The sequence below is a fragment of the Gigantopelta aegis genome, chromosome 2, assembly GCF_016097555.1.
Source record: "Gigantopelta aegis isolate Gae_Host chromosome 2, Gae_host_genome, whole genome shotgun sequence".
Lineage (NCBI taxonomy): Eukaryota > Metazoa > Mollusca > Gastropoda > Neomphalida > Peltospiridae > Gigantopelta > Gigantopelta aegis.
In genome coordinates, this window is record NC_054700.1 from 40810290 (window position 1) to 40823789 (window position 13500).

The 13500-nt window shown below is 35.6% G+C and overlaps 1 protein-coding gene across 3 annotated transcripts in view; it reads left to right on the top strand.

Annotated features, from left to right (window-relative positions):
• The first annotated feature begins 658 nt into the window (after positions 1–658).
• The window catches only part of LOC121385651 (dual specificity mitogen-activated protein kinase kinase 1-like), a 39932-nt gene continuing 27090 nt past the window's right edge, over positions 659–13500 (top strand). For all 3 annotated transcript variants that reach the window (XR_005959562.1, XM_041516422.1, XM_041516415.1), the window contains exons 1-6: positions 659–874; positions 1762–1987; positions 9476–9622; positions 10853–10930; positions 11289–11340; positions 13113–13237. Coding sequence is in view for 2 of the 3 variants with exons in the window: in XM_041516422.1 (XP_041372356.1) it covers positions 807–874; positions 1762–1987; positions 9476–9622; positions 10853–10930; positions 11289–11340; positions 13113–13237 (696 nt within the window). In the remaining variant the exon portion in view is untranslated. The remainder of the gene's footprint in view (positions 875–1761; positions 1988–9475; positions 9623–10852; positions 10931–11288; positions 11341–13112; positions 13238–13500) is intronic.

Here is a 13500-nt window from a genome sequence, read left to right on the forward strand (position 1 = left end):
AACCATGTTCAAACACCTCTTACCATAGCTCCCCAACAAACCCCTGGATCAGCACCTGAGCGTATGCAATCCTCCGTGTGTAAAGAGTTCGCTTACTGGTTTTGCATAGATCTATCCATGTTGAAATTGAAGGCTAATTACTAGGAATATAAAATAAATTCTTGATTATTACATTTCAAATTTTTTTTTAATTGAAAATTTTAGCAATAATTGCTCATCATTTATAAAGACAAATAACATGCTATAAAACGAATTAGGCCTGCATTAAATATGATTATTTGTTTTTTCACCAGGAGTACAAATCTAGTGTTTTTGTTGTTTTCATTAATATTGTCATACATGGACCAAATATTTACGCCCATCTCGTTTTACACGTACACGTACGTACGTACAGATACGGAGATCCGACATGCACAAACTCACGTCTACAAAGTAGTTTAAAAAAAAAAAAAAAAAATTGACTATTTAATTTATTTATTTTTCTGAAAATGTATGTTACTTTATTTATATGGCAGACTACCACAATGACTTTAAAATATACAAGTATATATGTGTGACATTCCCACCCACAAACAGGTCAAAGTATATGTGCACAATCCGTAATCAGTCGAAGTGTTCCGAATGATTCACGAAAGGCAGGTCGTGCGTCACTTCCGACAATTATGGTATGGATAGATAATATGTACATTTTGGTCTTGGCTGCTGTCATTTACTATTGAGTGGGACATTTGGCTATTATTGTGGTGAATTTACGCAACCTCGAGTCTACAGATGGTATAATTGTTGTTTCCCACCGAATTGCAAACATGCCTATGGGCAAAAACAAGCTGAATTTGACGATTACGTGCGCCGAACCGTCACAGGATTCTGCGGAGTAAGTTGTGTGTGAATGTCATTTTGTGTTCAGTGCAAACTAATCGATGACAGGTAGGCTGCGATAGACATCCGTGTTGCCTGGCCACTGACGGATTCATGGCAGAGTTCAAATCAATTACTAAATGTATATGTATATATCGTTTAAAATCCTTTAAAAATTAAATCCAAAACAATAACAAACCAATAAATTCATGGCTTTAATACACAAGAAATCATCATAATCATTCTTAATTAAAGGGACTGTCTTGATTTTGCAGCCATTATAATAATAGATTAATGTAATGGTTATGGGTAATAAAACTCATTTAGGGCAAGACTTCCTCATTCCCCTGACCAATTTTAAAAATATTGGTTAGGGTTAGTTACATTACATTACGTATGTAATACATACCTTATCACTACGTTGTTTGCCTAATGCAACACTGATTTAATTATGTTCATTACCCAAAAAGGGGGTGGGGGATAATAATAGTAAACCTGTCTAAAATTTCAGGGTCCCGAATGTTTTATTTTCTAAGGCGTGACCCTCAAAACACCGGATCCTGTATAAATTGAATAAATATTAGTTCCACAGCATTATCCGGTTTAAACAGGCCTTTAAGAATGAAAATTTGCATACACCATTTATGGGTTACTCTAAAACTATTTCAGGTTACCCATTTTGTTTTTACGTAACCCGTCATGACCATTTAAATGATGTCATAAATACAATGTATGAACGAAAAATGGGTTATGCAAGCGATGTGCGAACAAAACTATCGCTGTCACAATTTTCAGAAGCCTGAAACCGGTTTCACTCTAATAATAATAATTTTCATTAAATATTATTGGTGGTTATCAGTAGAAAAATTCAAGTTATTCTCAACATTATTTTTTGTTTGGTAGGAAGCAGAATGGAGCTGCAAACTTGGAAGCATTACAACAGAAGCTGAAGGAATTGGATATCGATGACCAGCAGCGAGAAAGACTCGAGCTCTTCCTGACCCAGAAACAGAAGGTCGGAGAGCTTGTGGAAGAAGACTTTGAAAAGCTGGGAGAGCTTGGTGCAGGAAATGGAGGAGTTGTTACCAGAGTCCGACATAAACCCACTGCCTTGATCATGGCCCGAAAAGTAGGATTTATAGAAATTAAAAATGATTTTTAATTTGTTTACTTCTTGCTAGTTTTTTCCCTCCGTTTTCCTCATTCAGCTTGCAGCAAGTTTTATACAGTCTCTTCTTTGTTATTGTTTGTTATGGATGTATTCATTTTCATGCTGGTTTGACATAAATGATCGTATCCAGTAAAATCAGCATGTCGGCAAAATAAAGGAAACCAAAAGTCTGTTGGCCATTAGTATCTAACACAATCCACCTTTACCGTGATTACCAAAAGTGTTTTTCAGATGGTTTCCAATGATCAGAAAACATGGAAGCAAAAAAATAGTTGTCCATAAAATTTGAAATCCTATGGCCTGACTTGCAGTGATAAAACTGTGTGAATCCCTAAATCTGATTCATGTCAGATTCACATAAGTTAAAGTTTGTTTTGTTCAACTGCATTAAAAGAGCACATTGATTTATTTATCATCCGCTATTGGATATCAAACTTTTGATAATTGTGAGACCTAAAGATGAAACCTGTTATATTTTTTTCATTAGTAGCAAGGGGTTTGTTTTAAGCACCATCCCATAAACGGGATAGCACATACCACTGCCTATGGTATATCAGTCGTGGTGCACTGGCTGGCACGAGAAATAGAGATTCACTTAAGAGTTGAGAGTCTGAATCAACATAGACACAAAATATTTGTGAAAATATATGAAATCAAATAATCATTTTGGAAAATGTTATCTAACAAACTCAAAAAATAATTATATATTTTCAGTTCGTTTAAACTGGCATCAAAAGCGTAACTTCCTCTGAGGCCCTTGTACTTCTATAAACTTCAAATTGTGCAACTTACGATAACATCACTGTTCATGATGTTATGTATTTTAGCCCAAACATAATTCTGTGCATACCAAGTCTGTCCCACATAGTTTTTCATATGTTTTTTTTTTTTTTAACAGTGCCTCTAGATTATGAGCTAAAATTTGGTGTAAACTTTACCATGTACTGTTACAGACCAGGTTTGACTTTCATGATGATTTACCAGTTTTTGACAGTTATGGCCCATGAACTTAGGAGGCATTAAAATTTGGTTTCAGGACTCTTTTTTTTTTTTTTTGTGCAATATATGCCTCAAGATACTGAACTGGAGTTTTGTATATAACCTTATCACGTTTGTCATAGATCAAGTTAGACTTCTTGGCAATTTACCCATTTTTGACAGAATTAGGGCCCTTGAGCTTAGGAGATACAAAAAATTTTTTTTAGGCTCGGTAGGGGACATGTATGAAGGCATGTAATCTGTAAAACTGGAACAGAGTCATTTGTTTTTAACACATTTGAACCCCTGACAGGTGGCTAGAAAAGAAGGCTTAATGAGTGTATGACTGTTGGTTGTTAATAAAAGGGGTTGCCTATATTGATAGAAACTTATCACTTTTGTTACTGCCTAGAACAGGTGTGACAGTAGGGTTTCAGATGGCATCAAAGCAAAGGCGGTAAACATTGATTGTGCTCACAGTATGTATGCCCACAATAATTACCAGTAAGCCTGAATTGAGTACAAATATGCTAACCTCATAACAATTCACCTCAAAGCCGCAGTAGAACCCAACCGTACCTAGGACAGGTAACCTCCTTTTTTGGGCTTAGTTGGACTTTAATTTTTTTTGCCATGGCTCAAAATTTTTATGTTTATTTTTTTATAAATAGTCCAATGCACTTTACTTTGGCACCCGTTCAGTTGCTCAAATCACCTTAAAACCTTTTAGACGGAGCAGTCAAAAATACTTTTGGTTTTAATTTCTCAGTCCGGACATGGTTAGGATGCAGATTATTCTCCGTAGGACTTAGGCTTTTTTGACCTTTGACTAAAAAATTTATTCCAAATTCCACCCACTTCAAACTTACCCTTACTCTCTCTCTCTCTCTCTTTCTTTCTTTCTTTCTTTAAAATATTTTTACAGAATCAACATTTTTCATGTGTACTTGTAGGAAGGAGGAAAGGTTTAAAAAAATATTATATAGTTTACTTGACTTGCAAAAAAAATTTGCCTAATGCAACACTGATTTAATTATGTTTATTACCCAAAAAGGGGTGGGGGATAATAATAGTAAAACCTATCAGGGTCTTGTCAGTTGATAATCTGTGTGTGTGTGTGTCTCTGTCTCTCACTCTCACTCTTAATCTCACTCTCATCTCTCTCTCTCTCTCTCTCTCACTCTCACTCTCACTCTCACTCTCTTTCTTTGTTTACAATATTTTTACAGAATCAACATTTTTCATGTGTACTTGTAGGAAGGAGGAAAGGTTTTAAAAAAAAAGAGAAGACGTGCAACCAAAATTATATAGTTTACTTGACATGCAAAAAAAATTGCCTAATGCAACACTGATTTATGTTTATTACCCAAAAAGGGGTGGGGGATAATAATAGTAAAACCTGTCAGGGTTTTGTCAGTTGATACTCTGTGTCTCTCTCTCTCTCTCTTACCGGCCTCGGTGGTGTCGTGGCAGGCCATCGGTCTACAGGCTGGTAGGTACTGGGTTCGGATCCCAGTCAAGGCATGGAATTTTTAATCCAGATACCGACTCCAAACCCTGAGTGAGTGCTCCGCAAGGCTCAATAGGTAGGTGTAAACCACTTGCACCGACCAGTGATCCATAACTGGTTCAACAAAGGCCATGGTTTGTGTTATCCTGCCTGTGGGAAGCGCAAATAAAAGATCCCTTGCTGCCTGTCGTAAAAAGAGTAGCCTATGTGGCGACAGCGGTTTTCCTCTAAAAAAATCTGTGTGGTCCTTAACCATATGTCTGACACCATATAACCGTAAATAAAATGTGTTGAGTGCGTCGTTAAATAAAACACTTCTTTCTCTCTCTCTCTCTCTCTCTCTCTCTCTCTCTCTCTCTCTCTCTCTCTCTCTCTCTCTCTCTCTCTCTCTCTCTCTCTCTCTCTCTCTCTCTCCCTCTCTCTCTCTCTCTCCTCTCTCTCTCTCTCTCTCTCTCTCTCTCTCTCTCTCTCTCTCTCTCTCTCTCTCTCTCTCTCCCAAGTAATATATACACCACCTTTACAAATCTTGAAATCTTTATTAAAATAATATTAAAACTTTGATCGATTCAGCAAAATTAATGCCCGTGAATGTCATACCTACAATATCTCTGGTTCAACTAACAGTACATAAAAGATGAGTCAGCTTGTGCATCGTACAGACTTGTTTGTACCAGATACTGAGGGGCAAAATAGCCTAAGCAGGGTTTCTGCCAAAGGGTAAAATGGGTATGGCGCCATACCCAAATATTTTTGCAGATTTGTTTTTTTTAAGTTTACCTTTTGACAAAATTAGTGACTCTTTATCGTTATTGTATGATTTTGTTAACCCTAACCCTAAACCTAACCCATTTTATTTCTAAAAGAGGCCCCACCATAACCCCTGTTGACTGCGGTTGCATTCAGCAAATATTCAATTCCATAGCACCATACCCAAAAATGTCTTTCTGGCAAAAACTCTGCTACGGGATATGTTTTTCCACCATCACGCAACGAAATACAGTTTACCCATGCAAGCTCTCCCCCCCCCCCTTTTCTTTTGCTTTTTGGCAATCATCTGCCACTTATTTCAAGAGCTATATAGCAGCTAAATTCACAAAATATTGTACAGTTATGGTAACCGCTACCTTTATCGTTAACATCTATAGTACATTTACTTTTATATGTAAAACTAGCCTAGACGTTTTGTGAAATTGGGCCATGGTCCCTAAGTTTACCTTTAATATCTATGTATAATGACTGTTTTCTTTTCATAAGTGTGTATGAAAACAAACCCAAACACATATATCAGTTTCCTCTTAGGCTATAAAATGTAGGAATAATTACAGTTATTATGTGAACATGACTATTACTACTACTACTACTATTGTTATTATTACTACTAATACTACTACTAATTCCATTATACCAACTACTACTACTACTCAAACTTCAACACCCAATAGCCGATGTATTTTTCGTGCTGGGGTTTCGTTAAACTTCTGTTCTATTCTATTCTATTCTATTCTATTCTATTCTATTCTACTACTACTAGTACTACTATTAAAATTGTAACCTAGGTTTACTACTTCTACTACTACTATAACAAAGGTTTAGTCAGCTTTTAGATATGTACATGTGTGTCAAGTTTTTCCTTGAAAATTATTAAAATGTGGTCAATTTAAGGAATATTTATTAGCCAACAAGTAAATGTAGCCACTACCACCATCACCACCACTACAACTACTACTGCTACTGCTGCTGTCATATAAGCAGATTTGATGACATGTTGTACAGTATGTGACAGTATTATGTATGTACATGTTTGTAACTACAATGGAATGTGAAGAATGGAGTGAATACTACGTGACACATTCTTGTAAAAAATTCCACCCACATGCACGTGTGTACAATGTACACAACTGGGTGTGTTCAGTCAAGTGTTGGCTCACAGCATTCCTTCCTCCAACATTAATTTTGTTATCACCAACACATTTTTGTCACATTAAATACAACTATATATGTATACAGTGAAACCTCAAAACTGGACCCTCTGTAAATCGGAATTCCCTCAAAACTGGATGTTTTTCATGGTCCCTTTTTAAATATCTGTGCAGAAAATAACCTCTCTAAACTGGATACCTCTTAAAACTGGACTTTTTACTTGGGGTCAATGGTGTCTGGTTTAGAGGGGTTTCACTGTGTGTGTATGTGTGTGCGTGCGTGACAGGTGGCTAGAAAAGAAGGCTTAATGAGTGTATGACTGTTGGTTGTTAATTGGAAGGGGTTGCCTATATTGATAGAAACTTATCACTTTTGTTACTGCCTAGAACAGGTGTGACAGTAGGGTTTCAGATGGCATCAAAGCAAAGGCGTTAAACATTGATTGTGCTCACAGTATGTATGCCCACAATAATTACCAGTAAGCCTGAATTGAGTACAAATATGCTAACCTCATAACAATTCACCTCAAAGCCGCAGTAGAACCCAACCGTACCTAGGACAGGTAACCTCCTTTTTTGGGCTTAGTTGGACTTTAATTTTTTTTGCCATGGCTCAAAATTTTTATGTTTATTTTTTTATAAATAGTCCAATGCACTTTACTTTGGCACCCGTTCAGTTGCTCAAATCACCTTAAAACCTTTTAGACGGAGCAGTCAAAAATACTTTTGGTTTTAATTTCTCAGTCCGGACATGGTTAGGATGCAGATTATTCTCCGTAGGACTTAGGCTTTTTTGACCTTTGACTAAAAAAATTATTCCAAATTCCACCCACTTCAAACTTACCCTTACTCTCTCTCTCTCTCTTTCTTTCTTTCTTTCTTTAAAATATTTTTACAGAATCAACATTTTTCATGTGTACTTGTAGGAAGGAGGAAAGGTTTAAAATTTTTTTATATAGTTTACTTGACTTGCAAAAAAAGTTGCCTAATGCAACACTGATTTAATTATGTTTATTACCCAAAAAGGGGTGGGGGATAATAATAGTAAAACCTATCAGGTTCTTGTCAGTTGATAATCTGTGTGTGTGTGTGTGTGTGTGTGTGTCTGTCTCTCACTCTCAATCTCTCTCTCACTCTCACTCTCTTTCTTTCTTTAAAATATTTTTACAGAATCAACATTTTTCATGTGTACTTGTAGGAAGGAGGAAAGGTTTTTAAAAAAAAGAGAAACGTGCAACCAAAATTATATAGTTTACTTGACTTGCAAAAAAAATTGCCTAATGCAACACTGATTTAATTATGTTTATTACCCAAAAAGGGGTGGGGGATAATAATAGTAAAACCTGTCACGCACACACACACACACACACATACATACACAGTAAACTATATGTCAAATTTGTTGGTGCCAGCCGGTTAGTTTGAGATATTGTTACATTTCAGATAACTAAACATCTAAATTCTGAAAAGAATGTACTGTTAACTTTCTCTTGCATGTCAGAGTTAAAGCACTGGATCCAGCTATTCCCCCAGTGCTGTACACTCTTATATTTTTATTTAAAATAACAAGTTAAAACCACTCATAGTAAGAACACCTAATCCAATACTGTTTATATACCCAATCCCACTTTTATTGTTACCCGCTTTTGATAATTGCCACGGTTTCATAGGCCATCACTTTCAAGCGACCGGATTAAATAAATACTAATTAGGCATACTTGGCAATAACAAGTTAATCCACTGGCCTGTAATGATCGAACACAAACATGATAAATTAAAAGGAGGCCCTTGGCTTGCTTTACTGCATTTATTGAAATAATTTTATTAAATAATTATTATTTTAATTTATGGAAAATACGTTTTCAACTTCGACAAAAATATACAAAATATATAGTAAATATGTCATATGGGACCACATAAGTCATTTGACATAACGTGTATATTTATGTCAGAGTTTGAGATAAACATACAAATTTTTAAATGTTTATATAGAGAAACGGTTCGGACCCACGTCTTGCTTTGTGATAGTGTGACGTTTGAGAAAATGGAGTTTGACATATAGAGAGTTTACTGTGTGTGTGTGTGTGTGTGTGTATATAATATATATATATATATATATATATATATATATATATATATATATATATATACACACATACACACACACACACACACACACACACACTGGAATATCATTATTATTCACTTAATCTGTAATACTAGTATACTGATCACCAAAAGAAAACCAAAAAACCCCACACCCCCCCCCCCCCCCCCCCCCCAAATATAACAACAACACCTTTTAAAAAAAATGTTAATTTTTCTGACTTTACTCTTTACTTCTGACTTTTCTGACAGTACATAAATCTTTTACCAGAGGGGCTGGGTATACCAGTATACCTGGATATACCTAGTCGTCTGCCCCCCCCCCACCCCCCCCCCCCCCCCCCCCCCCCCCCCTTTCAATCAAAACCAGTGCGCCATGGTACGGGTACATGTATTCTTTCCTGTTTGTTGTGAAATGGGATATCAAGTTTGGTTACTTGGCTAGCTCTGGGTTAGTCCGAGTACTCTGATCATAAGTCGCTCTCCTTATGGCCATAGAAAACTATATCAAAACTGTGCAATCTGTGCCTACCAAATGGTAGTCTAAGATACCTGCTCTAATACAATAACAATCCTATATTTGACGTTAAATACCTTTACATTGATAATTTTCAAGTTCGCTAATATCAAATATTTGACATATTAATCACTGATACACACATTACAGGAAGAAATCTAACAGTACCCCCATTAAATAATGTTCAGGTTAAATGCATTGGTGCTGATGGGTTTCTTCCCATGGTGTGTGTATTAGTGATTAATGTGTCAAATGTGTGTTATCGGTAATAAATGATCATTGTAAAGGTATTCAACGTCAAACATATTGTATTAGAGCTGGAATGTTTTTAACATGCATTGAGATGAATTGTTAAGTTTGTGGTAGGCAAAACATTTAATTCCGGGGAATTATTGTTGAAATTTCTCTTTCCTCAGCTCATTCACTTGGAAATCAAACCTGCTGTTCGGAACCAGATTATCCGAGAGCTGAAAGTTCTGCACGAGTGTAACTCGCCATACATTGTTGGTTTCTACGGAGCATTTTACAGTGACGGGGAGATCAGCATCTGCATGGAGTATATGGTATGTTCAATCTTTGGATGTTTCCATATTGTTTAATATAACTGGTGCTCTGCCCATGTATTGATTTAAATGAGGTGTATAATTGTAAGCATGAACAGTAAGTGGCAGCGGTATTAGCTCCATCAATAACCACCAGGTCCTGCTTTCCACTAAAGGTAAAGTTTGTTTTGTTAACAGTTAACACCACTAGAGCACATTGATTTATTAATCATCGGCTATTGGATGTCAAACATTTGATAATTTTTATATTACATATATATATATATATATAATATAGATAGACCGACAGACAGACAGATAGATATATTGTTAGAGAGAAAACCCGCAACATGTTTTTATTATTAGCATGGGATCTTTTATATGCACCATACCACAGACAGCATAGCACATACCACGCCCTTTAATATACCAGTTGTGGTGCACTGGCTAGAGTAAGAAATAGTCTAATATATCCATGGATAGACTCTAGACTGACTGCTCATAAGGCCAGCACTGGGCTACACCCCGTCGTAATGTAAGTGACAGTGGCAGCAGTAGTAGCTCTGAAAATAACCACCTGCCTACTACTAAATAATGTTGTGTTTTCCCGAGACATTTGGCAAGGCATGGTAGACTAAACACTTTTGGGACATTTTTACCATTTTCAGGGAACTTTTGTTTCCTCATTTAAGACAATTTTTTTTTTTTTTTAATAAAAATAAATGTAATTAATACGTGTTTGCTTTAATAAATGAATGGCAAAATATATACCATAACAAGGATATTTTATCAATTAATAATATATGTTCTGAATGTTTTATAATTATTTATTGAAAAAGGCTTGTTTAATCTCAGGGCAGCATGGTGCTAGACTGATGTGTTGATGAAATTAACAGTGTTGGTGTATTAAACAAGTCTTTTGAATCCCCAACTGGTCAAACTAGGCCTGGTGTTTATAAAAAAATTTAAAGTGTAAACTCAAGACTCCAATAGAGTATGTGACTTCAACGTCATGGCAACACCATACAGCTTGCATGTGTGTGATGTCATTTTTTTTTTTTTAAGCATGGGCCAAGAGGAGATTATAGAATTTGGTCTCTATCTGTTTAATGAGGTGTTTGCCACCTGGTAGGGGATATGTATTGCTTTAACAAAATGCTTGTTGTAAAATGTATGTGCCTGGGGTACAATAACTGGTGTTCCTGTTTATAAATACATTTGAGTTTACTATTTTAAAATGATTTCTTGCAGGATGGAGGCTCGCTGGACCTTATTTTAAAGAGAGCAGGAAGAATACCAGAACCAATATTAGCTGTGATAAACAACGCAGTAAGTAGCCGATATTCAGTGAACCAGCTGACCGTAGTTATTAGGCAGTATAAAATATTTGGGGGTATTATTGCTTTTTTTACTGTTAACTACACATTACTTGCAATATTTTTCTTAAATTTACAATTTTGGCAAATTCAATGTACTTTCTCTTATCCTGGTTTTTGTAGTATAGTTAAAAATGTATTATTATGAGCACCTAAAATTTACTCTACCCTGCTTCCCCTCCTTTGAATTAAACTGGATTAAATGGCTTGGGGTGATATTGCTCATATTGGGAGTATTTTGTGCAAATATAGAACAAAGTTTATTCTTGTTGTGTTTAAATGTGTTTATTGATTGGTTGTGTTTGTTGCAGGTGTTAAAAGGACTGTGTTATTTACGAGAGAAACACCAGATTATACACAGAGGTTAGTGTTTAAAACTATATTTATCAGCAACAGATAGCAATGTTTAATCACACTCCTGCATGGTTAGTCTTCTACCAGTCCAACCGGAAGGCACTCTAGGTTTCAATTCTGTCCTTGTCTCTCCGTCAGAATTTGTTTGGCAACTATTACTATCACATATATTTATAAACATCTCTGCATTTACCAAATGTAGCTGCCTGTTTTTCTCAACCACTCTGAAATTTGGTCTAGAGAATAATTGTCAAGATTGTTTAATATGCACTTTCCCACAGACACAGATTTTTATACACCATTTATGGATCATTGTTTAAAACTGGTGGGAAAGAAAATATAAAGGATGTAAATTATTAACTGAACATTTTTTTTTTTTTTTTTTTTTTAAGTTGCACCTTAATAATTAATTGAACATCATCAATTTCTGTGAGTTGGCTTTTTCAACAGCTGTAGATTAATTTACATTTAGAATGCATCCATGGTGTAAGGTTACCAGTGTGTATCTGCAAAAAGTGCTGACTGGATACCATAATAACATCTGTTAAATCTGAATAATAATACCGTTAACGCATGTATACAACAAGCTCATATTTCTGTGTAATATAGAGTCCAAAAGACGTTTTGCCAGGTTATTACAGTATTTTCTAGTGAGTGACTGTCAGGTACTTTGTTTATAGGATAGCCTAAGTTGATTGGACTGCATAAGTCTGTATGTTACAACATCTGTTAAAAATCAAACATTAATCATATGAGCAGCAGATTAAAAATTTAGATTTTAACAAATATAAATAATGTTTCACAATTTACGTAGGGTTTTTTCCTTCTAAATTCGAGTAATATTTGTTTTTATCATCCAGTAAAGGATTTTGTAGAAGATATCGCTGGTACTATAATTTGCGATATTCTCCTAGGAGATATGGTTTCTTTTGTTAAGTTACTGTGCATGTTTCAGCGCTAAACCTATCATTAGTGACGTCACACCACTATCGTCCTGCTAGTTAACGAGACTACCACTGCCAAATACAGTGACATTCAACCCATACTACTGACATTGTTTACAATTGTCACAAATAAAAAGAATGGTAATGGAAGATAAAATAAATAACACATCAATCCCCCCACCCCCCACCCCCGAGTGTCTTGTGATATCATAATTTATCAGCAAGCCTCAGATTTCATACTTTTATCAACTTGTGCTGATAAATGTAGAATGTCAGGTTACAACGTTTTGATATTGTGGTTATTTGGCAAGGTTTAGATAACAGTATAACAGGTGAGCTTCAGCGAGCCTGTTACACCGTTATCGAACCAAGCCAAATAGCCTGATATTTTTTTTATCATGCCACGCCTTTCAAGTACCTTTTTCTGTAAAAATAAAGTTTATGTGTGATCTGAAGAAGATCTACATCACTGGCTGTTAGTGACTGTGACATCAGACGCTGTTCCAATGTAAACATTCTTTGCAGGAAGCTACTGGCTAGTTCCGAATGGGAGCGAATAATGGAGAATTGAAAAATAAGAGGTAGTTTAACGTTACAGGAAGTGTAAATGTTATATTTATTTATGCAGTTTATACAATTATTGCTATAAATGGATGTTTGAAAAAAGAAAACGACCTACCTGAAAATTTAGCAAACATCAATCATGCACACAACTCATTTTCTAGTGACATAATAACACTTTGAATTATCAGGCAGGGGTTATCAGGTCAGTAGGAAGCATGATAAATTATGATATCGCAAGACACTCGTTGAATATCCTCCATTTCTTTCCTTCAGATGTGAAACCATCAAATATTTTGGTGAACTCGAGAGGAGAGATAAAAATCTGTGATTTTGGCGTCAGTGGGCAGCTGATCGATTCAATGGCAAACTCTTTTGTTGGTACAAGATCGTATATGGCAGTAAGTTGTTTAATATACAATGTCATGTAGTTTGCAGAATGTTGTTTCTTCACAGTTTGTTAATGCAGAAAACAGCTGCTTGTGGTTTAATTAATTAGTGTGTACATTTCCATTGCTACAATTAATTTTACAGTTTCATTGCATGCCACCACATGGCTTGAACTTCAGAATATGTTACCTTCAACAACTTTAAATTGTTTTTGTCGAAGACAAAATGCTCATCCTTAGCAGTTTTGAGTCTGGGGCCTAATTCACTAAACTCT